Below are 25,364 nucleotides of genomic sequence, written 5' to 3' on the forward strand. Positions count from 1 at the left end.
GATGGATAGAGCTAGACAGTGTAATGCTAAGTGAAATAAGCCAGAGAAAGACAAATACCATATGATCTCACTGAGGTGGAATTTAAGAAACCAAAGGAACAAAGAAAAAGACAAACCAAAAAACAGACTCTTAACTCTTAAAACAACCCCCTCCAAGCCCCCAGACTCTTAAATACAGAGAACAAGGTTACCAGAAAGGAGGTTTGGGGGTGGGTGTTGGGTAAAATAGGTGATGGGGATTAAGATTACATTTATCTTGAGCACATAGCAGTATATGGATTCGCTGAATCACTATATTGTACACCAGAAACAAATATAACATTGTTAATTACTTTAATCACACCAGCATTAAAATATATAGAAATAAAATAAAGGCCGGGTCTGAAGTAGAATCCAATATTTTCTGACTTCCGCGGTTAATGTGGTTATGTATCTGTGCTCTCCGTTACCCTCTGAGCGCCCCCCACCGCCAACCAAGATCCACCTGCCCCTCGACGGGAGCTCAGCGCCTTGGGCAGCCAGCGCGGGGGCGGGTCTGGGGGGCAGGGCCTAGCTACAGCTTCCGGCGGAAGATCCTGGGAGCAAGATGGCTGCCACCCAGACCGAGCTGTTCGTTTTTGAGGCGGTGTGGGAACTCTACTGAGGCGAACCGAGCGGGTCTCTTGTGGCTCTGCTCCCCCAGCCTGTGAGCAGCGCCCGCGACCTGTGCTGAGCCCAGCGCTGCCCAGAACCCGTTCCCCTCTGGCCCTGGTCTCGGGAGAGTTGGTGAGATCTGTTATCGTGACCTCGGACCGCATTCCAAACTCTCATGCCCATTCATTCCGTAAACTCCGCAGTCCTGGCCCCTTAGAAGAAGGAACTCACAGAGTAGGTGGGGAATTATGGAAAACATCTTTACTGCAGGGGCTGGTGAGCACCACGATGCGAGCGGTTGATGGACAGTGTTGATGTCGAGCTGAGGGTTTCAGGGAATGAGCACTCCATCTGGATAGGGGAGGGCAAACTACCCCAAGGCACAGAGGCCAGTGCTGGGTTTGAAAGATCTGGAGTAAGGCTGTTGCCTGAACGGAGAGCAGCAAGACCCTGGAGGGGTGAAGTAGTCTTAACATTTGGGGGCAAATGGTTTGCGTTGAGGGAGCAAGGGAGAAAGAAGGACAGATAGGTGAGCAGGGCTCAAGTTAGGAGGGTCTTACATGCCGTGCTAAGGAATTTGGATTCCGTCCGGTGGGCATTAATGAGCTTGTGGAGAATATTAAACAGGATAGTGATGTGATCCGATTTGCACTTTCTTGGATTCATTCTAGTGACTGTATAGAAAAGAGAGTCAAACTGGAAGCAGTTAAGGTATCGGAGTAACCAGAGGCGAGATGTAGATCTGAAAGGGGATGGGGAGGAGTGTTCCTCACACGTCATATTGTATATCCAAAAGACTAGGGACTCTCCTTCTCCTCCCCACTGCTTTCTTGCTAACAGTGTTGCCGCAGCTTGTACCAGGAGGGTGGAGGGCATTGGTTCAGAAGGCACTTGGTCTTTGCAGGTGGGCTGGCAGAGGAGGTGGAGGACAGAGTTCTTCATGCTGCTTCTGTTCCTTTTGGAGACATCGCAGATACTTAGTTTCTTCTGGTGAAACAGGTGAGACCTTTCAATGTCTCATTTTCAGATTCCTAACATCAGAAAAAAAACTTCAGAAAAAAATTTTAAGTCATGTACATTCTGTGTATGGTTGGTATGTAACAAAATTCAGGAGGATGTCTCTCTAGGTCAACATGACTGTGATCTTGGTGATGGAAGAGGAACGTTCTGAGGACAACAGGGCCAGGGTGGTGGTGTGGCTTTGGGCTGAAATTCACAGAGATTGACAGTTTGTTGGATTTGAGGAAAGGCTTTCACCACATTGGAACCATTTGGGGCCTTTGATTTCTGATCACTTAATAAACACACTGTATGGTAGGATTCAGTAGGAAGATAGTTTTAGAAAAATCTTGAAAGGTCTGGGTGTTGTTCCATGCCGCCTGCTAGGTAGCTATACCCCACCACACCTGCTGATCAGACCTCCTTTGTTGTCAGCTGTGCTTTTAAATAGCAAAGGGCAGCAGGGACACTCAGCTGTAACAGTGAGGGCTCTGGCCTCTGCTCACCCTGGGGGGAGTTTCCCTTAAAATGGTATCACAGTTACTGTGCACGTTTCTATGTGATCCTTGGTTGTTATTTTCTAAGATAGGAGTTTTAGACCCAGCTGTGCCACTAACTCTGGGTGTGATACTTAAACTGTCTGAGGCTTCGTTTCTTTTTTTTTTTTTTTTTTAAGATTTTATTTATTTATTTGACAGACAGAAATCACAAGTAGACAGAGAGGCAGGCAGAGAGAGAGGGGAAGCAGACTCCCCGCTGAGCAGAGAGCCCAATGCGGGGCTCGATTCCAGGACCCTGAGATCATGACCTGAGCCGAAGGCAGAGGCTTTAACCTACTGAGCCACCCAGGCACCCCTGAGGCTTCATTTCTTAAACAAAACAGTAAGAGTTGTTTTTTGAGTGCTGTACCATCCCTGAATTCTATAAATTAGTAACTCCTGTTGCTCTCGCTGTCTGCCGGCCAACATAACCTTTTCCTGAGGACAAGCACTAGGCTCCTTCACAAGTAGTCACCTAACTCAGTAGTGAGGTCGACACTCTGTACTCATTTGGTGCTCAGTTGGAGTGAATAATTTTTTTAAAAGATTTTATTTATTTTTTTGACAGAGAGATAGAGAGAGCCAGAGAAGACAAGCAGGGAGAATGGCAGAGGGAAGAGGAGAAGTAGGCTCCCCGCTGAGCAGGGAGCCCGACGGGAGGCTTGATCACAGGATCCTGGGATTATGACCCAAGTTGAAGGCAGATGCTTAACCAACAGAGCCACGGATGGAGTGAATAACTGATAAACAACTTGATCTACGTTCTGTAAGTCTTATAAACAAAAGTTGTTACAATGCCTGGAAAGTACCTTAAGACTTAAATTCTGTAGTGGTAGAATTGGATGGTACAAAGTTTAAAAATTCACTTCCCTGGGGCGCCTGGGTGGCTCAGAGAGTTAAGCCTCTGCCTTCAGCTCAGGTCCTGGGATCGAGCCCTGCATCGGGCTCTCTGCTTGGCAGGGAACCTGTTGCTCCCTCTCTCTGCCCATCTCTCTGCCTACTTGTGATCTCTCTCTCTGTGTCAAATAAATAAATAAAATCTTAAAAAATAAACAAATAAATAAATAATTCACTTCCCTGTTTAGCCATGTTTACGTAAAATTATTTTAAAATTTCTGGAAACATCTAAAAATTAGATTTATCTTTTTTTTTTTTTTAAGATTTTATTTCTTTATTTGTCAGAGAGACAGGCACAGCGAGAGAGGGAACAGAAGCAGGGGGAGTGAGAGTGGGAGAAGCAGGCTTCCCTCGGAGCAAGCAGCCCGATGTGGGGCTTGATCCCAGGACGCTGGGACCATGACCTGAGCTGAAGGCAGACGCTTAACGACTGAGCCACCCAGACGCCCCAGATTTCTTTATCTTTTTAAATTTTATTATTTATGGGGAGCTTGGGTGGCTCAGTTGGTTAAGCGTCTGCCTTAGGCTCAGGTCATGATCTCAGTGTCCTGGGATTGAGCCCCTGCACGGAACTCCCTGCTCAGTGGAAGACTGCTTCTCCCTCTCCTTCTGTCCCAGCCCCCTGCTCTCTTACTCTCTCTGTGTCAAATAAATAAAATCTTAAAAAAAACCCAAAACTTTATTTATTTGTCCGAGAGAGAGAGAGAGCACAAGCAGGGGGAGCGGCAAGCAGGGTGGCTGCACACAACAGAAATTTACTGTCCTAGCTCTTCTACCTCTGCAGGCTAGAAGTCCTCCATCAAGGTGCTGGCAGGTCCGTGCTCCCTCTGAAGGCTCTAGGGAAGAATCCTGCCCTCCCTGGCTTCTGGCAACTCCTGGCAGTCTTTGGCATTCTTTGGCTTATAACCACATGAGTCCTGTCTTTGCGCCTGTCCGCACAGGGCCTTGTTCCCTGCATGCATCTGTGTCTCCTCTACTTAGAAGGGTACCAGTCATGGCACTTAGGGCCCAACTTAATCCAGAATGAACTCACCTAGACTAATTATGTCTGCAAAGACCCTATTTCTAACTAGGGCCACGTTCTGAGATTTGGGTGGACGTGAAATTTCGGGGGACATTTAACCCCCAGGTCCCTGGTTTGGTGGGGACCGTTGCTGAGGGACTGGACGTTCTGGATGAAGGAAGGTCCATCAGGCCGGGCTCATAGTTCCCCTCATGTAGACAGAATATGGAAGACAGACCCTGCAGAGCCCCCAAGCCTTCTGGGGCCTGGCGTTGCCGCTGCCGGCTCCTGTGTGTATTCTGCTCCCCTAATCTGAACACACGTTCTTACATCACCAGCTCTAACGAGCAGTTAGTGCGCGCTGTTTGTTAAATGCATCTAACCTCGGTGGTGGGTAGGTAGGAAGAGAAAATGTGTCTTTTTTTTCCTGCGCTTGTGCTACTGAGGTTTCATTTCAGTGCAAGCCACAGGAAGAGTGGGACTATGAGCATGAACTCATGTTCTCTTAGCAGGGTGCTCACAGCAGCCGACAGCCTGGTCTGGCTGAGAATCTCTGCTTTTTGCTGAAGCCCTTCTGTGATACTCTCTGAGGATACAGGAGACCCTCAGGCACCTACCGTGTTTCCAGTTTCCACAGTTTCAAAGTTATCTACGAAGCAAAAGTTGTCATTATGGGAAGGATGTCACTGGGAACTGGCTACTTACAAAATGAATTATCATTCACAAATCCTTTCCATTGAACATTCGCATAAATGCCAACCGTCTGTGTTGGCCAATCTCTCCCTGACATGTTTGCATCTGTGTTGGGGGTCAGCAAACTTCGGACAACAGCCCACATCCGGCCTGCAGCCTGTTTTTGTATGGCCTGTGAGCTAAGTCGTTTTTTATATGTTTAATGGCTTGTGGAGGGGGGTAAGAATATGCAGCAGAGACTGTGTATGACCCACAAAAAATATTTACCGTCTAGCTCTTGACGGAAAGTTTGCTGGCCTCCAGTCTAGGGCGATGTACCGCAAATAGAGGGTAAATGCCTTGCAGGGTAAACTGTGAAGCCGGTGCCAGAGGCGGGGTTCTGTGAAGTGTGTGAAAATGATCATGGAAAACGGCTGTGGTCAGCTCTGGTCAACAGAGTGGAGACTCTTTTGAGCCCTTGAAAAGTGGCTGTCTTGTAAAGTTAAACCAAAAAAACCCTGCAAGGATTGTGATAGGCTGAGTGCTTCTGGAGAAAATGATTTAAATTCCTACTGCTGCTGTAAAAAATTACCACCAGGGGCACCTGGGTGGCTCAGTGGGTTAAAGCCGCTGCCTTCGGCTCAGGTCATGATCCCAAGGTCCTGGGATTGAGCCCCGCATCGGGCTCTCTGCTCGGCGGGGAGCCTGCTTCCTCCTCTCTCTCTCTCCCTGCCTCTCTGCCTACTTACGATTTCTGTCTGTCAAATAAATAAAATCTTTGAAAAACAAAACAAAACACCATGAATGGGGGCACCTGGATGGCTCAGTCGGTTAAGTGTCTGCCTTTGGCTCAGGTCATGACCCCAGGGTCCCTGGGATCGAGCCCCACATCGGGCTTCCTGCTCAGCATGGAGTCTGCTTCTCCCTCTCCCTCGCCCTGCTTATGTTTACCTTTCTGTCAGATAATTAAAGAAAATCTTAAAACAAACAGCACAAATGCATTATCTTACAGTTCTAGAGGTCAGAAGCCCAGAGTGGGTCTCACGGAGTGAGCAGGGCTCCATTCCTTGTGGATGCTCTAGGGAGAGTCTCTTTCTTTGCATTTTCCAACTTGTAGAGATTGACTTCATTCCTTGGCTCTTAGTTCCTTCTGTCTTCAAGCCAGCAGCGGCCAGGTGAGTCTTTCTCACACTGCATCGCTCTGAAACTAATTCCTCCTCCCTTTGCACATTTCGAGCCCCCCTGTGATTACCCTGGGTGCATCTGAGTAATCCAGTATGATATCCTTATTTTAAGGTCAGCAGACGAGCGACCTTAATTCCGTCTGCGACCTTATTTCCTTCTCGCCATGTAATTCTGCATATTCATAAGTTCTGGGGAATGGGCTGTGGACATCTTTGAGGGCACCATTATTTTGCCTGCAACAAAACTCTTAAATGTTTGCACCCTCCCCTTTTTTATCTTTGTGATCAATCTTTTATTTTCCTTATGATCAGTCTTCATGACTGAATATGAAATAAGGATATGTCATGCTATTGTTCAATTTTTTCTTAATTGCTAGAAGTGAAATTAGTACTTGATTCATCTGTGTTTCTAAGAGTAAGAGGATAGCTCTAATTATGATTTATTAAATTAAGAAATCTTTTTTCTTTTCTTTTTTGTTTTAGTTTTCATGAAAAAAAACAAACCTTTTTATTTTTAAAGATTTTATTTATTTATCTGACAGAGCACAAGTAGGCAGAATGGCAGGTAGAGGGAGAAGAGAAGCAGGCTCTCTGCCAAGCAGGGAGCCCAACGTGGGGCTCTATCCCAGAACCCTGGGATCATGACCTGAGCCAAAGGCAGGCGTTTAATCAACTGAGCCACCCAGGTGCCCCACAAACCTTTTTAAAAAATCTATCTACTTATCTTTTCCCAGTATCAGTTATTCTTGGATAATAAAATATTCCTTTACATTGTTCCACGTTCTCTGTTACTCTTTCATCAGACATGGCCCCCACCAGCCAGCAATACTGTTTTGTCTCCCATTTAGTGCTGATCTTGTTTTTTGTTTTTTTTTTTTTAAAGATTTTATTTATTTGAGAGAGAGAGAGAACTAGTTGGGGGCCAGGGAGAAAGAGAAGCAGACTCCCCACTGAGCTGGGAGCCCCATGCAGGGCTTGATCCCAGGACCCCAAGATCATGACCTGAGCCAAAGGTGCCCCTGATCTTGAGCCACCCAGGCACCTCTGATCTTGATTTTTTGAAGTGGACTCAATACACGGTAACTGCATTTACCCTTATAATTTCCAAGTTCTGAGTTCAGATCCGAAGATGCCAGCACAGAACTTCCTGTTGGTGTTGAAAAAAAAGAATTGTGTGGTGGCTCGGGGATAGTTTAGCTTTGTGCTTAGCTTGCCGTTGGGGGAGTGTGGGCTCCCAGCACAGAATTAATCATGAGCAAGTCTCAGACTTCTTAGAAGTAAATGGAATCTTTTTTTTTTTTTAAGATTTTATTTATTTATTTGACAGAGAGAGACACAGAGAGAGGGAACACAAACAGAGGGAGTGGAAGAGGGAGAAGCAGGCTTCCCGCTGAGCAGAGAGCCCAATGTTCGCCTCAATCCTAGGACCCTGGGATCATGACCTGAGCTGAAGGCAGATGCTTAATGACTGAGCCACCCAGGTGTCCTTTTCTTTTTTTTAAACAAGGTTTAAGGGGCACGTGTGTGGCTCAGTTGTTCAGCATCTGCCTTCAGCTCAGGTCATGATCCCAGGGTCCTGGGATCAAGCCCCGAGTTGGGCTCCCTGCTTGACGGGAAGCCTGCTTGTCCCCCTCCCACTCCCCCTGCTTGTGTTCCCTCTCTCAGTCTCTGTCAAATAAATAAATAAAACCTTAAAAAAAAAAAAAAGTAAAACAAGGTTTAAGCAGCTGAGTGGTATTGCAGTCTTTTCAGAATGAATTGAACTCTGTGGGTGGACAATTCGTGTCCGTTTAGCCAACCTGGTGAGGATTAAGAAAGGCTCCTCGTGACCAGGGGAGTGGGGGCAACTGCAGATTCCTCGTCATGTCCTCAACTTTGGCCTCTGCTGCCTTTTTTTTTTTTTTTCTTAAAGATTTTTATTTATTTATTAGAGACACAGCTAGAGACATTTGCTGCCATGGTGGCATGTGTCCACGGGTAAAGGGGTGTATGGCGGGGAAGGGAGTGCAGCAGCTCCCTGGAAACTGAGGCTGAGATTCTCCACAAAGCTAGAGCCATTGTCCCCATGCAAGTCTTGCTCCGGGATGTAGACACAGACTGCCCTTCCAGCCTTGACAGCGACTGGGACTTCCCTTTTGGCTCGGCTCAGTCCTGCTTTGGTTCTCTCGTCTGTCTCTTCGTGAGAGCCCCATGGGGCGTCCACCTTGCTGACAGAATAGCGAAGAACTGGGCACAGCTAGGGAGCCGTGGGCCAGCAGCTGGAATTTCTGAGCATTTGTTTGATTCTTTCCTTTCAGTGTGGGCAGTGATGACTGCCCGAACAAGTTTCCTGGGAAGACTCTTGAAGAGAATAAAGAGGAAGAAGGGTCGGAGCCTCCCAGAGGGGGAACCCAGGAGGTGAGATAGAAGGCATGCACCTCCCCAGAAGGGCTGGCACTTTCCACCCAGGGCGCTTCTGAGGTGGGCAGCGCTGGGTGAGCTGAGAGAAGAAGCTGGGCTTTCTCCCCCATGCGGAGCTCTGGGTGAGAAGTTGCTGTGCATGCTTGGGTACCGGCTTGTGACTGCTAGATGGGGGTCTGAGCTGAAACACCCCCTCACCAGCTCCGGCCGTCCTTCTGACCTTTCCTGCAGCCTCACTGAAGCCTTTGGCACCAGCTCCCTGTCTTCCTATTCCTGGCCTGATTGCAGAGAGGCTCCAGCCCCTCAGAATGTACCAGGTGCCAGGCGCTTCCTGCCTCAACACTTTCTCCTGTGTCTCCATACCCCATCGCGACCTTTGCTTCTGGGAGTAAATAAGTGAGCTCCCCCTGGTCTGTCCACCCTTGGAGCAGCAATGTTTGTGGGAGCTCTTCGCTTAGCCCTTGGCTCCTCTCTGCACGCTGTCCCTGCAGTTTCGGCCACTGTGGCCTGTGCCTGGGCTTATCACAGCCACTCAGCCTGCTGCTGATTTCCTGATGTCCAGGGCTAGCCTTGACCTCTCTCCTGAGTTTCATGTGTTTCTGCCTGCATGTCTCCCAGTCACCATAAATCAACAGAGCCTGTCCCGAGTGGATTTCCTCTCTCCCAGTCACCATAGATCAGCATAGTACGTGTTAACTGGATTTCCTCTCTCTCTCTGACCATCCTGAGTCCCCGATCTGAGTGAATTCTGGTGTCTCCCACAGCCGCCCAAACCAGGGACTTTTGTGCCCTTTCCAGCCCCTCACCACCGTCCACACCTGCTGTGTTGCCATATACCCTGCTAATGTTCCCTCTGCATCTGCTCACATCTTCTCTCCTATTCCTTCCCGCCGCGGGGGCTTGGCTCAGCCTCTCTCATCGCTCCTAAGAATAGTGACAACTGCTCCCTAGCTTGGTGTCCCTGCCCCAGGTCGGCTTGCTCCTGTCCTGAGCAGCCAGAGGGAGTTTTCCGAGGCCCAGAGTGGGCCATATGGCTCTCCCCAAGCCACCTGAGGACTCCTCTTCTGCAGCGATGAGTTCGGGCTCCTTCAGGGGCCCAGAAGGATCCTCCATGTTTGGACCCCACTCACGTCTCCACGTTGTGTCCCCATTTGGCATTCTAGGACAGAGTTTGTAGGTCCTTAGAAATCTCTGCGTTTTCACATAAGCAGTTCCTTGGCCTGGAAGTTCCCTTTCCAACCCACTTTTATCTCGCTCATTCCTACTCACCTTTCATCGCTGAGCTCAGTCGCTACCTTTGCCAGGAAACTTTTCTGACTCCTCCAGTGGAGTGAGTTAAGGTCCCTTCTGGGCTTCCATGGGCTCTGGGCCCCTCGGGCACCTCCAGTCCTGGCACTTAGGGCATTATTTTGACAGTATTTTTATAATAGATGTTGAAATGTTGCTTGCTCTGTACCAGGCACTGTTCTAAGTGCTTTACCAATATTGAATCCTGATGATAACCCTTGGAGGTAAGTACTATTACTGTCTCCAACTCAAGGTGACAAAACTGAGCCCAGGGAGAGCCAATAACTTGCCCAACACGTCACAGCTCCGAAGTGGTGGTGGACCCATGATGGAAAGAGAGGCTGTGTGGGGCTGGGGCTCTGCGCCTCCCATGCCCCCGAGGCCAGAGCTCCCCCGCTGGGCCAGGTCCTCAGGGGCCTGATTTCACAGTTCCAGTACTTGGCCTGCAAGCTCAACACATTTATATCGACTTCTTCATTGCACCACAAATAGCTCAGAGACCAAGGTTTTCCTCTAGCAAACGACGGTAGGGTTTGTACTGACTTGTATTTCTCAGTGAGTCATCCCGGTGCACTCAGAGCTCAAGGCAAGGCCCAACCTCCTCGCTGTCTCCTGGGTGCTTGGGGGCCCAGCCCAGCGCAGCCCTTTCTGCTTCCACTGCAGCCAGGCTAGGACCTGTAGGGCGCGGCATGGAGGGAGGTCATGGGTCCCTGTGACTCGAGTAAGGGGGGTGGGCTTGAACTGGGGTTGTTTTTCATTTTGTTTTTTTAGAGATTTTATTTATTTATCTGACACAGAGAGACTATACGCAGGGGGAGCAGTAGAGGGAGCAGCAGAGGGAGAGGGAGAAGCAGGCTCCCCAATGATCAGGGAGCCCCACCTAGGGCTCGATCCCAGGCCCCTGGAACCATGACCTGAGTCGGAGGCAGATGCTTAACCGGCTGAGTCACTCAGGCGCTCCTGAATTGGGATTTGTGGGTGTGAGGAGTGGTGCACTGCAGGCCAGGGAGGTGGGATTCTGTGACCCTGGGCCAGGGTGCAGCAATGTGTGTGTGGGGGGGTCCCTATCACTGAGGGTCCAGCTGGCAGCTGCCTTCCACCTCCCCTTCTGCGGCCCCAGACCTTCCCTGAGAGCACCTGGCTGCAGCCCGCTCCCTGCATCTGGGTTCTTGGTGTGGATGCGGAAGACTCATTCTCTGACTTGCGGAGGCGGGGTGCTCTCCAGCCTAACCATTTCTTCTGCGTCCAGGGGGAGCCCATGGCAAAAAAGGCCCGCTCAAACCCTCAGGTGTACATGGACACGAAGACTGGGAACAAGCCAGCCAGCCGCATCCAGATGCTGCTGCGTTCGGACGTTGTCCCCATGATGGCAGGTGAGCGGGACTTGGGGCAGGACGCTGGAGGCCGAGCAGGCTGGGGAGGAAGCTGCCTGGAATCGGAGACATTAGCACTTTTTATCTGAGCCCTTCCAAGGCATCCGGGACCCCAGCATCTCATCACATGAGCCTGAGCACACAGGCTTAGGACCATTAGAAAGAATAGGCAGTTGAAAAATCATAAATGTATTTTTTTGTAGTTTTGTTTTGATATATTTGCAGGCTTACAGATAAGTGGAATAAGAATTCTGTAAGAATAGTACTGGGAACTCATATAGCTTTTATCCACTCATTAATTTATTTTTGCCTCCTATTCTTTTCCATTTAATTTATACACACAGATAGATATACTTCCCCCCTACTCTGCCAGTTGAGAGGATGTTGAAGATATCATGCCTCTTGACCCCTAAATAGTTGAGTATATATTTCCTAAGAACAAGAATGTTCCCTTATGTGATCATAGCGTGGCCATCAAAATCAGGAAATCGAGCATCCGTGCACTGTTTCCTCGTCTTCAGGCCGTGCTCAGATTTCGTCCCCTCCCCCAGTACCGTCCTTTCTAGTAGCCATAGCAGTTGTCCTTCCCTGGCAAGGACTCACGCAGCACAGCAGGGTCCAGACTCTACTCTCCCTCTGTTTGGAGCAGGGTCTCGGTGTCTTTCTTGATCTAGATGACTTTGAAGAGAAACGGCCTGTTTTTAAGACCGTTTCTCAGTGTTTGCCTGGTACTTCCCAGTGACGGTCTGTCTCCGGAACACCTCACTAGTGCATCAGGTAAGGATGTGCGTGAAGATGTCACTCCTAGTATTTGTGACGTTAACTTCGGCCGCTTGCTTAAGGAGCTGGCTGCCAACTTGCCCCACTTTGAAGTGTGACTATCTGTAGGGCTTTATTTTTTTATTTTCTTTAAAGATTTTATTTATTTATTTGACAGAGATCACAAGTGGGCAGAGAGGCAGGCGGGTGGGGGGGTGGAACAGGCTCCCTGCTGAGCAGAGAGCCCGATGCAGGGCTCGATCTCAGGACCCTGGGATCATGACCCGAGCCAAAGGCAGAGGCTTTAACCCACTGAGCCACCCAGGTGCTCCTCTGTAGGGCTTTAAATTGAAAGCTGACACTTTTTTCTCCTCACTGCCTCCCCCTCCCCCACCCCCCACATCTCTTTGAGGTATCTGCTATTCACAGGTGTTGTATGTTTCCTATTTTCTTAAATATTCTTAATGATCAATTTTACCCATAATTCTTTTTTTTGTTTAAATTTAGCCTTTTAAAAAATGTTTATCAACGTCACACAGTTTAAAGAAAATCGTTGTGAAGTTTGTCATAATGCGATGTTCTTCTGCTCCCTCCCCAGTATCGTAATTTTTCTGCCTCCCAAAGGCAACATTCATTTCTGTCAGATGTTTATTTTGGCTTCTATTGCTCTATTTCTGAAAAACACACTCGCGTTACCGCTACTTGATCTTTTTTTCTTCAGTTTTTGGCTATAATTTAGGTCAGACTTTGTGGGAAACAGACTCCTGGAGGATTGCACGCGGAAAGCTTATCAGGGAGGGATCTCAGGGACCGCTCTTGCAGGGGCACGAGGGGAGCAGATTGGGCAGAGAGGGAAATGGAGCCACCGTGCAGTCACACTGAAGCCTCGGCTGGTCCCAGGGGACACTGGCACTTTGATAGCCCTTCTGACTTGTTCTGAATTGAGGCCTGGGGGGCAGGCCTCTGAAACCCCCCTCCCCAGGTCATGAATTCTGGCCGGTTCCCAGGAGGGGTGAGTGGCTCCCTTCCGCCGAGGACATTTCCTGGGATGCAGCTTCTCCTGGGCCTGGTAGCGTCTCAGGCTCCCGGGAGGTGAGAGAGTGAGGCTGGTCTTGAAGGAGATCTGAGTGGCTCCCCCGGGCATCACTGCAGTCCACTTCGGCCACCACTCAGATCCTCCTTGGCTGCTGCGCCTGTCTCCTGTCTCCTCCTCCCACCCGACCTCTGAGGTGTTGCAGGGACCCAGAGCTCAACCCTTTGTGGTTTCTTAACCTCTTAGCCCAGTGTCTGCTTCTTGGACCTGATTCTTTACTCGGTGGAAATGGAAGTCCCAGCTCTTAGATCTTTCCAACACATAGTTTTTAGAAAATAGTGTTATGTCATGATTATAATATAATAAAAAAGGAAAGTGAGTTATAATAAAATAGTATGTTAAGGGTGCGCCTGGGTGGCTCAGTTGTTAAGCATCTGCCTTCGGCTCAGGTCATGATCCCAGGGTCCTGGGATTGAGCCCCACATCAGGCTCCCTGCTCCACGGGAGACCTGCTTCCCCCTCTCCTACTCCCTCTGCTGTGTTCCTCTCTCTCTCTGTCTCTGCCAAATAAATAAATAAAATCTTTAAAAAAAAAAAAGTATGTTAAATGCTTGGACACAACTAAACATGAAATATTTATTTATTTATTTATTTATTTATTTATTTTTAAGGTTTTATTTATTCATTTGACAGAGACAGTGAGAAAGGGAACACAGGCTGGGGGAGTGGGAGAGGAAGAGACAGGCTTCCCGCTGAGCAGGGAGCCTGATGTGGGGCTCGATCCCAAGGATGCTGGGATCATGACCTGAGCTGAAGGCAGACGCTTAATGACTGAGCCACCCAGGCACCCCATGTGAAATATTTCAACATGCACTTCTGCCTAGAGCCACGGTGAGCAGGGTGGACAGATACAGGGGTATTCTGTTGGCAGGATCACAGTATATGATTTTCTGAAACTGAAAATCTCTTCATAAAATTCTGAACAAAATAAAAAAATTAGGGGTGCCTGGGTGGCTTAGTGGGTTAAGCCTCTGCTTTTGGCTCAGGTCATGATCTCGGGGTCCTGGGATCGAGTCCTGCATCAGGCTCTCTGCTCAGTGGGGAGCCTGCTTCCCCCTCTCTCTCTGCCCGCTTCTCTGCCTACTTGTGACCTTTCTCTGTCAAATAAATAAATAAAATCTTTAAGAAAAAAAGAAAATAATTAAATGTTTCCTCAGTTTATGTGGTAGGTCTCTTTCTGGAAAAATTCAATGCAAAAAATAAGGTTTTTTTTTTTTTTATTTATTGGGCACCTGGGTGGCTCAGTCAGTTAAGCATCTGCCTTCAGCTGGGGTCGTGGTCCTTAGGTCCTAGGATCGAGTCCTGCATTGGGCTCGCTGCTCAGTGGAGAGTCCGCTTCTCCCTCTCCCTCGCCTCTCCCCTCTCCTCTCCCTCTTGTGCTCTCCCACTTGCTCACTCTCTTGAATGGATAAATAAAATCTTAAAAAAAATTTTTTTTTAATTTATTTTAGGCAGAGTGGGGCGGGGGGTCATGGGGGACACAGAGAGGGAGAAGGAATCTTAAGCAGACTCCCCACTGGGTGTGGAACCCAATGCAGGGCTTGATCGCAGGACTCTGAGTTCATGACCTGAGCCAAAACCAAGAGTTGGCCACTTAACTAGCTGAGTCCCCCAGGAGCCCCTATAAGTCTTTGGATTTATATGTAAAATGGAGTTAGGTTCTTAAGATTTTTCTCTGCTACATGAATGTTTCTCAGGGCATTTGAAAGTCTGAGAGGATTAGGAGTAATTCTTCCTTAGGGCACCTGGGTAGCTTAGTCAGTTAAGTGTCCAACTCCTGATCTCAGCTCAGGTCTTGATCTCAGGGTCATGAGTTCAAGCCCCATGTTAGGCTCTATGCTGGGCAGGGAACCTACTTAAAAAAAAAAAAAGAAAAAGAAAAAGATTTATTCTTCCTTAGGTGGGACATTGCAAGACAGTTAGATTCCTTGCTCCCTTCCCCCTAATGCCAGTATCACCCCAGGATTACTGACAACCAAAACGTAACCTTGAAGTTTCCAAGTAGCCTCGAGGGGGCAGTCTTACCCTATTTAGAACCAGCGCCCTCGCCCGTCCCTTCCAGTCCCAGGGCTTCCTGCCCTCCCGTCAGCCATGCTGGTCCCCATGGGGCGTCTCAGAGCTCAGGGGCTCTCTTGCTGCTGCTCTGCCAGACGCTTCCTTGTCTCTGTCCGTGCCACCACCGCCCACCTAGCTGCCTGCTCAGCTTAGCATCATCCTCGACCCCTCTCCTCCGCCACACACGTCAGACCCACGTGTCTTTTCGGTCGCTCTTTGGTCCACCTGTTCTTCACCCTCCCTCCGCGAGCACCAGGTCCTCACGCTTGTTTCCGTGTTTCCACTCCTGCCTCTTCCCTCCCAGATCAGTGTGCAAGACCGTCAGAGAGCATCCTTTCCAAACAGAAACCCGCTCACGTCACTCCCCAGCCGAGAGCCCTCCTGTGGCTGCTTCGAGCATGTGGCATCCAGGGGGACCGACAGGCCTGGGGCCTGGCACCGCCCCAATCTCCCCAAATGTGCTGCTCCGCCCTCTGTCCCCATGGCAGTCTTCATGTCACAGCTCACTCCCCCTCAGGGCCTTGGTCACGCCACCTCCTCTCCTGGAACATTCTTCCTTTGGCGTGGACAGGGTTCACCCCTCACTTCCTTCAGGTGCCATGCCCCTTGTGCGAGAGGCCTGTCCTGCCCTCGCTCTCTAGAATGGGCATTCCTGTCATCCCTTCTTTCTCGTCAGCTTTGGTTTTCCTCATATATTTAATATTAGCCTCATGAGGGCAGGACACTGTATTCTAAACAGTGTAAATAAATATTTGAATATTTCAAGTGGAGGGTCACGGGCTGATTTGTTATGTGTCAGCCCTGATCACCTCCAGCACTAAGAGTGGAAGGGGACACGGTCACCATCCAAAGGGAGCACGCCGTCTCGAGGCCCAGCCATGGAGAGCGGGCTTTCTCCTTAACACCCATGAACTTACAGCTCCTTGGACTATGCTCCCCTCAGCCCCTGCCAAACCTGGGCTTTTTAAACTCAGATGTTACCTCCTCCTAAAGCCTTCCATGGTACTGTAACCTGTGTGTTTGTGTGTGACACACATGCACATAGGTGACTGTGTCTTGTGCTTCCATTTGCTGAGCAAGTGTCTGTGCCACTAGGCTTTGCTGTTCTGTAGCATGATTTTTTTTTAAAAGATATTATTTATTTATTTGACAGAGAGAGATCACAAGTAGGCAGAGAGGCAGGCTGCAGGGGTGGGGGGCAGCGCGAGGGAGCAGGCTCTCTGCTGAGCAGGGAGCCTGATGTGGGGCTCAATCCCAGGACCCTGAGATAATGACCTGAGCCAAAGGCAGAGGCTTTACCCACTGAGCCACCCAGGTGCCTGATTTTTTTTTAAAGAGCATTACTGGGATGCAGTTCACATACCATTCAGTTCACCCATTTAAAGTATACATCTCAGTGGTTTGTACTGTACTCATAGTTACGCAGTCATTACCACAAATAATTTGAGAACATTTTTCTCCAAAAGGAAACCTTGCACCCTTTAGCATTCCCTGTGTTGTCCCCCAGCCCAAGGCAAACACTAGTCTACTGTCTGTCTTCCTGGTTTTTTTCCTATTCCGGACATGTCATGTAAATAGAAGTACACAGTATATAGCCTTTTGTGGCTAGCTTCCACTTGGCGTAATGTTTTCAAAAAAGTTCATCTATGGTATAGCAGTATTGGCACGTAATTCTTTTTTTTTTTTTTAAAGATTTTATTTATTTATTTGACAGAGAGAGATCACAAGCAGGCAGAGAGGCAGGCAGAGGGAGACAGAGGGAGAAGCAGGCTCCCCTCTGAGCAGAGAGCCCGATGCGGGGCTCGATCCCAGGACCCTGAGATCATGACCTGAGCGGAAGGCAGAGGCTTTAACCCACTGAGCCACCCAGGTGCCCCCGTAATTCTTTTTTATTGCCAATGAATATTCAGTGTATGGATATACCACAGTTTGTTTATCCATTCTTTTTTTTTTTTTTTTTTAAGATTTTATTCATTTGACGGACGGAGATCGCAGAGAAGCAGGCAGAGAGAGGAGGAAGCAGGCTCCCTGCGGAGCAGAGAGCCCTATGCGGGGCTCGATCCCAGGACTCTGGGATCATGACCTGAGCCAAAGGCAGAGGCTTTAACCCATGGAGCCACCCAGGCGCCCCTTGTTTATCCATTCTTAAGTGGATGGACATCTGTGGTGTTTATACTCCCGGGCATCATAACGCTGCTGTGAACACGCATGTGTAAGTTTTTGTGTGGATGCATGTTTTCATTTCTCCCGGGCAGATACACTGGGCCACATGATAACCATTTTTTAATATTTTGAGGAGCTGCCGGACCATTTTCCAAAGTGGCTGCACCATTTGGTATTCCCATCCGCAGACTGAGGGCTCCCGGTTTTCTGTACATGCCCGCCGCCCCAAATACTGTCTCTTATATTCTCTTTGTATTATCCTAATGCTATGAAGTGCGGTCTCACTCTGGTTTTGTTTTGCATTTCCCTGATGGCTAATGATACGGAGTATCTTTTCATGTGTTTATTGACCATTTGTATATCTTCTTTTGGAAAGTGTCTGTTCAGATCCTTCACCCATTTTTTTTTTAAAGATTTTATTTATTTATTTGACAGAGATCACAAGTAGGCGGAGAGATAGGCAGAGAGGAAGAAGCAGGCTCCCCGCTGTGCAGAGAGCCCAATGCGGGGTTCGATCCCAGGACACCGGGACCATGACCTGAGCTGAAGGCAGAGGCTTTAACCCCCTGAGCCACCCAGGCACCCCTCACCCATTTTTTATTATTGAATTGCAAGAATTCTTTCAATATTCTAGGTATAGGTCTCTTATCAGATACATGATTTGCAAGTATTTTCTGTCATTCCGTGGGTTGTCTTCTTTCTTTACAGTGTGCTTTGAAGCACAAAGGTTTTAATTCTGCTGAAGTCCAATTTATCTATTTTTTCTTCCATCAGTATATTTTTGACATCATAACTAAGAAAGTTTTGCCTAACCTAAGATTATGAAGATTTACTCCTATATTTTCTTTTAAGAGTTTTATGGCTTAGCTCTTACATTTAGGGCTTTGGTCCATTTTGAGTTAATTTTTGTGTTACAGTGTGAGAAAAGAGGTCTCATTTCCTTCTTTTGCATGCGGATGCCCAGTTGTTGCAGCATCATCTGTTGAAAAGACTGTTCTTTTCCTGTTTAAATGTTTTGGCATCCCTGTTGATGCCAATAAAACCATTCCTGGGGGGCGCCTGGATGGCTCAGTGGGTTAAAGCCTCTGCCTTCGGTTCAGGTCATGATCCCAGGGTCCTGGGATCGAGCCCTACATCGGGTTCTCTGCTCAGCAGGGAGCCTGCTTCCCCCTCTCTCTCTCTGCCTGCCTCTCTGCCTACTTGTAATCTCTCTCTCTCTGTCAAATAAATAAATAAAATCTTTAAAAAAAAAAAAAACATTCCTGGGTTTTATTTCTGGCCTTTCTATTCTGTCTCATTAATCTATAGATCTGTCCTATGCCAGTCCCATGCTGTCATGTATCCTCCAGCTCCATAGTACATTTTGAATTTGGCAAGTGTGAGTCCTCCATGATTTTGTTCTTTTTTTCAGATTGTTTTGGTTATTCTAGGTCTCTAGCATTTCCATATGAATTTGGGGAATAACTTGTCAATTTCTGCAAAAAAAACCAGCTGAGATTTTGATAGAGGTTGCACTGAATCTATAGAACAGTTTGGAAAGTGTTGCCATCTTTTTTTTTTTTTTTAAGATTTTATTTATTTATTTGACAGATAGAGATCACAAGTAGGCAGAGAGGCAGGCAGGCAGAGAGAGGAGGAAGCAGGCTCCCCACGGAGCAGAGAGCCTGATGCGGGGCTCGATCCCAGGACACTGGGATCATGACCCGAGCCGAAGGCAGAGGCTTTAGCCCACTGAGCCACCCAGGCGCCCCAAAAGTGTTGGCATCTTAACAGTATTAAGTTTTCCGGTCCATACATGGGGGTCTTTCCATTTATTTAGGTCTCCTTTCACCTCTTTCAGTAATATTTTATACTTATCAGAGTATAAGCCTACACTTTTTCTTTTGTTTTCTTCTTTTTTTTTTTTTCAGGAAACCTCTTTATTGGGCAAACCAGCCTACCCTTGGCCTACAAGGGACAAGGAATGTGGAGAAGGAGGCAGGGATCTCGTAAGGTCAGGGACCCAGACATTTTGCGGGGCCAGCAGAGGGCAGAAGCGAGGGTGTTGAATTTATTCCTAAGTTTTTTATTTTTTGCTGTTATTGGAAATGGAGTTATTTCTTTTTTTAAAGATTTTATTTATTTATTTGACAGAGAGTGAGATAGCACACGCGGGGAGAGTGACAGGCAGAGAGGGAGAAGGGGGCTCACCGCTGAGTAGGAATTCCCAACATGGGGCTCGATCCTAGCATCCTGGAACCATGATCTGAGCCAAAGGCGGATGCTTAACTGACTGAGCCACCCAGGCACCCCTGGAATTGTTTTCTTGATTTCATTTTCAGATTGTTCATTGCTAGAGTGTAGAAATAGATTTTTGTATATTGATCTTGTATTCTGCAACCTTGCTGAATTTATTAGTCCTAATAGTTTTCTAGTGAATTCCTTAGGATTTTTTGTATACCAGATCATGTCATCTGCAAATTTCACTTCATTTTTTTGCCATTTCCCCTAACTAGAACCTTTAGTACAATGTTGAATGGCAGTAGTGAGGGCAGACATCTTGGTCTTATTCCTGCCTTTAGGGGGGAAATATCTGGTCTTCACCATGCGGGGTTTTTTTTGTAGGTGCTCTTTATCAGACGGAGGAAGTTCCCTTCTATTCCTTGTTTGTTGAGTGTTTATCATGAGAAGGTGTTGGTTTTATAACATGCCTTTTCCGTGTCTGTGGAGAGGATTGTGTGTCTTTTGTACTTTATTCTGTTAAGATGCTGTATTGTATTGCTTTTTGGATGTTAAACCAGTTTTGCGTTCCTGAGACGAATCCACAGTTACCTTTTGAGTGGCTAGACTGTGAGCTACACCGGGGCTTAGCCTGGTTACAAAGTGGAAATGAAAGCACAAACCAATCTAAAATGATTTAAGCAGCTCTGCTGACCATTTCCTTGACTGTCCATTGAGCAAAAAACTAAGGGATCCATATGGTGTTGTCCTAGATTCTGAGCTGCCTGCTTGGAGGGCTGTCAGCAGTGTGCACACACATCCCTCTGAGGGCGTCGCTTCCCATAACATAAGACCTAGCTTTTGTGCTGCTGCCCGCCAGCCAGGTCCCAGGAGTTTGCAGAGGTTGCAGCTGTGACTGGACCCTCTTCCTGGGACAGGCCAGGGACCCTCCCCTGCCGTCTCCCACCCTTGTCCGACCCCCACAGGCAGCCGAGGTAGGAGCTGGTGCAGGAGGGCCTTGGTCCTCCTGTCCCCTGCTCCCGGGCCAGCAAGGTAGCTGAGCTAGGCTCCACTGGCACCCTCACACGTGGCCGTGAGTGTGATGGGCACCAGGCCACCTGTTGTTCAGTCACTGACCCGATGGTCGGCACTGTCGCACTGAGAAGGCCCAGAGGCCTCCTGCCAGCCGTGTGCTTGGTCTGGGGAGTCAGCCAGAGATGCTTCCCACCCCCAGACCCCAGAACCAGTGGAAATCGAAGTCTGGTGCCACAGCTTGTAGTGTGGCACACCACACTGCCTACACCAGTGTTTGGCAGCTGGGCCACCTCCCAGCATGTCCCATCGGTCACCAGAAACAATGTCCAGGGCTGCCGCCTGCTCCCCTGCTGCTGGCCAGGGGCTCTAGATAAGGCTCGACTCTCAGAAACCGCTGGGCAGGGCTGGTTCTCATTTTGGGTGAAATCAGGTTGAGCCTGGAGGGGAGGAGAGAAGCCCGCTGGCTTGTGACCCCAGGCCAGCTCCTGTTGGGGAGGGGATGCTGCTAGCCCTGTCTCTGGCATCCTAGGCCAACCTTGGCCTCTGCTTTTGGGTGGGACTCGTCCCCCTCTGGTGGGCTGGGGCCCACCCCTGTGGCTGGGATCTCGACCTGCAGGATTCCCAGCGGGGACCCTCGCTCCCTAACCCAGGCCTCCCTCTCACCGCTGCTCAGTCATGGCTGTCAGGACAGGCAGCAGTGAGGCCAGGATAATGGCAGCTGCCCGGGGCTGGTGTGACGTCTGCGAGAGGAGAGAGGTCTACTAAGTCCTCAACAAGGCTGGCTCTCGGGAGGGCATGTGGGGAAGGGGAGCAGGCTGGCCTGAAGCCCCAGGAGGGAGGACCCGTCACAACCCTGTGAACCTGGGAGGTGGGAGGGCTGGGTCCCTTACTTCGCTTCCCTGGTCGCTCTGGGAAGGCAGGACCAGCAGGCTGTCCAGGAAGCTGGCGGACCAGGAACCACAGGTGGCAGCCGCACTCTCTCTGTTGTGCGAGGGCTTCCCCATCACAGGGGTCCATCCGTAACCCCCTGCAGGTGGTGAGATGCAGGGTCCCGAGATTCCTGGCTGGTGACCTGAGCACCTGGCTGCTGGCCTTTCCGGGGCTGGGCCAGGGCTCCTGAGAGCAGGGTCGTAGGTGCCCCACACCTCCCTCCAGGGAAAGAATGGTGACAGAACTGGGGCAGAGGTCAAGGGATAGGATGCTGCAAGTTATGTTTTCAAAGAAGATTTAATAGCAAATTTTCTAAATATATCATGGATTGAGTAATCAGATCAAGTAGTGCATAGAATATGATCCTAACTTTGCAAAATATCCATATATTCTATATAAAGACAGACATGTGTGTGTCAAGGAAAAAGACAGGAAGGGATTATTAACAATGCTTGGCTCTGTGAGCTGGGATTATGTGTATTTGTATTCTGTTTTTTATTTTCAAAAATTTCCCTGGCGCACACATAATATTTTCTTCAGCGAGGAAAAAAAATTTTTTTTTTAAAGAACCAAGTGCTTGCTCAAGGCTTCCCAGTAAGAAGAGAAATTCCAGAACACCTCCACTTCAGCTTCCTGGAGGTCTCAGGTGGGTGCTGGATGTCGGGAGGGGGTGGGGACACAAAAGCCGCGTCCTCAGCAGAGGCGCCGGGCCACATGGCTCACTGTGAGTCCCTGTTGGTCCCTGCAGGCTGGGACTTCCGCAGGCAGGGGACTGTATGAGTCCCTACCTCCTCCCGAGATAGGACCACATTTAGATTTTTTAGGAAAAGTGCAGCTTTAAAGTGAACACAGCATCTCCTGGACATATTCTGGGAGGAGCAGGTGTTAACAGCAAGGCCAACAGGGGAGGCCCAGATACGCACATTCAAACTAAGACCTCTGGCAGATGCCATGCCAAGTGCTTTCGTGGACGCACCAGATCCCACCTGATCTGCCCCTGATGGCCTTGCAAGGGCAGAACCAATACCCCATTCGGAGGGAAAAATCCTCTACCTCAGACATTACAGAATTTGGTCAGTTTAACAAGAGGCAGAGCCAGGATTCCATGCCAGGTCTTCTGGCTCCAGAACCCACCCTGCCTTATTCACAGCCCTGTTTCCTGTGCAGTTCTGGGCATTTCCTGAAGCATGTTACCCACGTCCCTTCAGAGAGACCCAAGAACAGGGCTTTGCCTGATGGGCTGGCATCCGGCCAGGGCCGTGCTGTGATGGTGGAGATGCACTGGCGGGGAGGCACACAGAGCAGCGCCCCCCCTACACACACACACTAAGGGCCCCAAAGCTGGCTATTCCTCTGTGGCCTCTCTTCTTGGAAGCATTCCTTTGCTGTCAGTGGGCCTGAGCTGACCAGCCTTAGGCCTCTAATGTGCAGCCTTGAAGGAAGCCCGGGCTGCCGGGGCGACCATGTAAACAAGATGGCTGTCCCTTTACTCACTTTGCATCCATTGTTCTCTGAAGCCTTTTTTGGTTTCCATTTGGTGGCTGCCTGGATGGCTGGAGGTTCTAGAAGTCTGTCAGAAAGGCCATGACCAGTCTACTTTTGGCTTGACTGTACAGAAAGGGACTCAGATCATGGTACTGATGTGCCTGCTCGGCATACCCGGTGGCCAAGGCAATCTGCACCTTTAAAGCATTCATTTTACAAGCTTTCCAGAGCATGCCAGGTTATGTGCTAGGCAGTGAAGAGACCAAATACTGACATTTGTCCAAAGTCTCCAAACCTCTACTGCCCTTGATGTTGGGAGGAGAGAGCCATTAATTAAGGTCCCCAGATGGCAAGTTTCACGTCCTGTGGCAGCTGGGCTCTAGCTATGTCTGGGCCGTGGCAGAGAGGAGAGGGTCAGGGTTTCAGGCTGAGAAAGGAGTCCTGTGTCCCCATGTCACAGAAGAGAAACTGAAGCTTGAATCTGGAAGGGGCCTTGTCCGGATAGCAAACAGGTCAGTGGCCAAGTTGGAACCAGAATACAGGTCTCCTGACACTCCAGCCACTTTGTGCTCCAATCCCTGCCAGCCTGAGGTCAAAGCCCCCTGCTACTAGGGAACTGTCCACCTCGCAGATAGTCTGGGTGCACCCTCGGTGTACACAGGGAGGGTCTCCCTCTGCACTCGTTCCAGACTCCCCTCCCCGTCCCTGTGGAGGGGCCGCTGTCCTGCAGCAGGGCCCCAGCGTCCACACCTGCTGCCCCACCTGCTGGCCCAGGCCCCTCCTTGGGGTGCAGAGTGACTCCTGAAGGACTCATCCTTGGGCACATGGGGGGCTCTACCTCGGCTGGGCTGTGCCTGTGGGGTGGGGCGGGCCCACGAGCTGCTTTTGATGACACAGTATTTTAGGGTTCGGGCAGCTGGACTCTCTCTGCACCAGCAGGTAAATTACAGGCTTAGCAAGTCAGAAATCAAATAAACAGCCCAGCTGCCTGTGGCAGCTGCTCCAAGGAGAACAGTGGTTTCTGGGAACCTCCCCACCCAGGGCCAGCCGCATTACTGCCGTCACTCCCCTGGGACGGGGGCCTTTTCTTTGGCTCACAGGTCTCGAGAAATAGGAAGGCGCTCCTGGGCGCACAGGGTGGTGCAGACTGGTGAACAGCCTGTTCTTAAGCCCTGGATTCTACCAGACAGTTCCCACCCTGGCCCCGGGCCCGGCCTGCGGTGGCCCAGGTACCATCTGTGGGTGAAATGGTTGCTCCTTAGTGTGGCAGAAGGGGGACCTGAGCTCAAGCCGCTGGGTGTCTGGAGTTCTGTGCCGACGGTTCTGAGGCCAGTCCAGGTCACTGGAAAATCCACCCAGGCTGCTTACTGATGTTGGCCGTGGGTGAGGAGCTGGGAGCAGGGGCCTGAGCGCCATGGTCTCCCAGCCTGGACCTCCCACTGCGGCCACTGTCATCACTTCTTGAGAGCTAACTTTGTCTTAGTGCAGAGCGTCACATGGAAAAGGTGGAGGGAACTGGACGCCCCCAAGGTTATCCATGTCTGCGGGTGGGGGTCACCTCTTCCCCGCAGGAGGGGAAGACACACCATAAATCATCCCTGTTGGCTTCTGTCTTAGGACAAGGCCCATCCGGCTTGTTCTGTTTCTAATGTGCTAACTGCTAGTGGGCCAAGTTCGGAGCCCAGTAATACATGGTCCTGAAGGCGAGCGCGTGCTCTGGAAATGCCCAGTGTGCTTCCTGGAAAGGGGAAGACACCCCCTCCCTGCTCAGAGCCCAGCCAGCCAGCCTCGTGTTCCAGATGCCCCTCAGATGGGCCTGGGCCAGCCTGTCTGGGCTAGGGTGGCCCAGCATGCATCCTAAGGCAGGACTTCCAACTGGAACCCAGTGCGGTCCGTGTGTCTGGGGCTGCTGAATGCATCAGGCCTGTCAGAGCTGTGCCGGCCCATCTGCCACAAAGCCCAGGGGAAGGGGCAGAGGGGTCTGGGGAGACCCTGGCAGGCTGTGGCAGGAGTGTGGCGGGCCCTCCCTGCCACCCCACCTGAGCAGTGATGGCCCTGGAAGGTTTCCTGGCTCTGGAGAGGGGCCTGTCCTGGGTGGGGGGTCCCCCGTGGCGGGCACTGGCCTCAGTGGCAGCCGCAGGCCCGGACCACCATGTTGCGGTGCTTGCGTAGGATGACATTGTTGCTGCTGTCGTAGTAGAGCACAGAGGTGGCGCTCAGCTTGGTGGGGGCGCAGCACGCCTTGGGGACTGCATCTGGCTTCATCAGGTGCACCTGGCCGGAGCGGGGGGCAGGCAGAGGCGTGAACATGGCGGCTTGCCCCGGCACCCCTGCACTCACTCCCACTGGCCCCAGAATCTCTGGCCACTCACCTTCCCCTGCTCTGTCCTCCGCCTGCAGCCCAGGCAGGTGCTCACATGGGGACCCGCCCCACCCTGTCCCCCTGCACCCCTGCCCTGCTGCCCTCAGGGCCCACCCGCTCCCCTCAGACGGGACACCCCAGCACATGGTGTGCCCAGGAGCCCCCCAGGGCCCCCTCTGCTCCTCTCTCTGTGCTTTCATGATGTGTCTGATCATCTCTTGTCCCTGTTAGCTGTTTGCCGTCTGTCTCCCCTCCCAAATGTGGGCCAGTGAATGTTCCCAGAACCAAACAAAGCC

The 25,364-nt window shown here is 50.1% G+C and overlaps 1 protein-coding gene and 1 long non-coding RNA gene across 4 annotated transcripts in view; one reads left to right on the forward strand and one right to left on the reverse strand.

Annotated features, from left to right (window-relative positions):
- The first annotated feature begins 564 nt into the window (after window positions 1-564).
- LOC308341937 lies at window positions 565-17,968 on the forward strand. Of its 2 annotated transcripts, XR_013966738.1 has the most exons (6): window positions 572-765; window positions 1,538-1,632; window positions 2,740-2,937; window positions 8,225-8,324; window positions 10,864-10,987; window positions 16,859-17,968. It is a non-coding gene; the product is annotated as an uncharacterized lncRNA (long non-coding RNA). The 2 variants fall into 2 exon arrangements; XR_013966737.1 differs by lacking the exon at window positions 2,740-2,937 and having other exon boundaries at window positions 565-765.
- Window positions 17,969-21,514: 3,546 nt separating this feature from the next.
- The window catches only part of BMP8A (bone morphogenetic protein 8a), a gene marked incomplete at its 5' end in the record, with an annotated part of 34,351 nt that continues 30,501 nt past the window's right edge, over window positions 21,515-25,364 (reverse strand). For both annotated transcript variants that reach the window (XM_080802089.1, XM_080802090.1), the window contains one exon: window positions 21,515-24,980. In XM_080802089.1, coding sequence (XP_080658215.1) covers window positions 24,831-24,980 — 150 coding nt within the window. In that variant the 3' untranslated portion in view covers window positions 21,515-24,830. The remainder of the gene's footprint in view (window positions 24,981-25,364) is intronic.

The sequence above is a fragment of the Martes martes genome (genome assembly GCF_963455335.1).
Source record: "Martes martes genome assembly, chromosome: 4".
Classification (NCBI taxonomy): Eukaryota; Metazoa; Chordata; class Mammalia; order Carnivora; family Mustelidae; genus Martes; species Martes martes.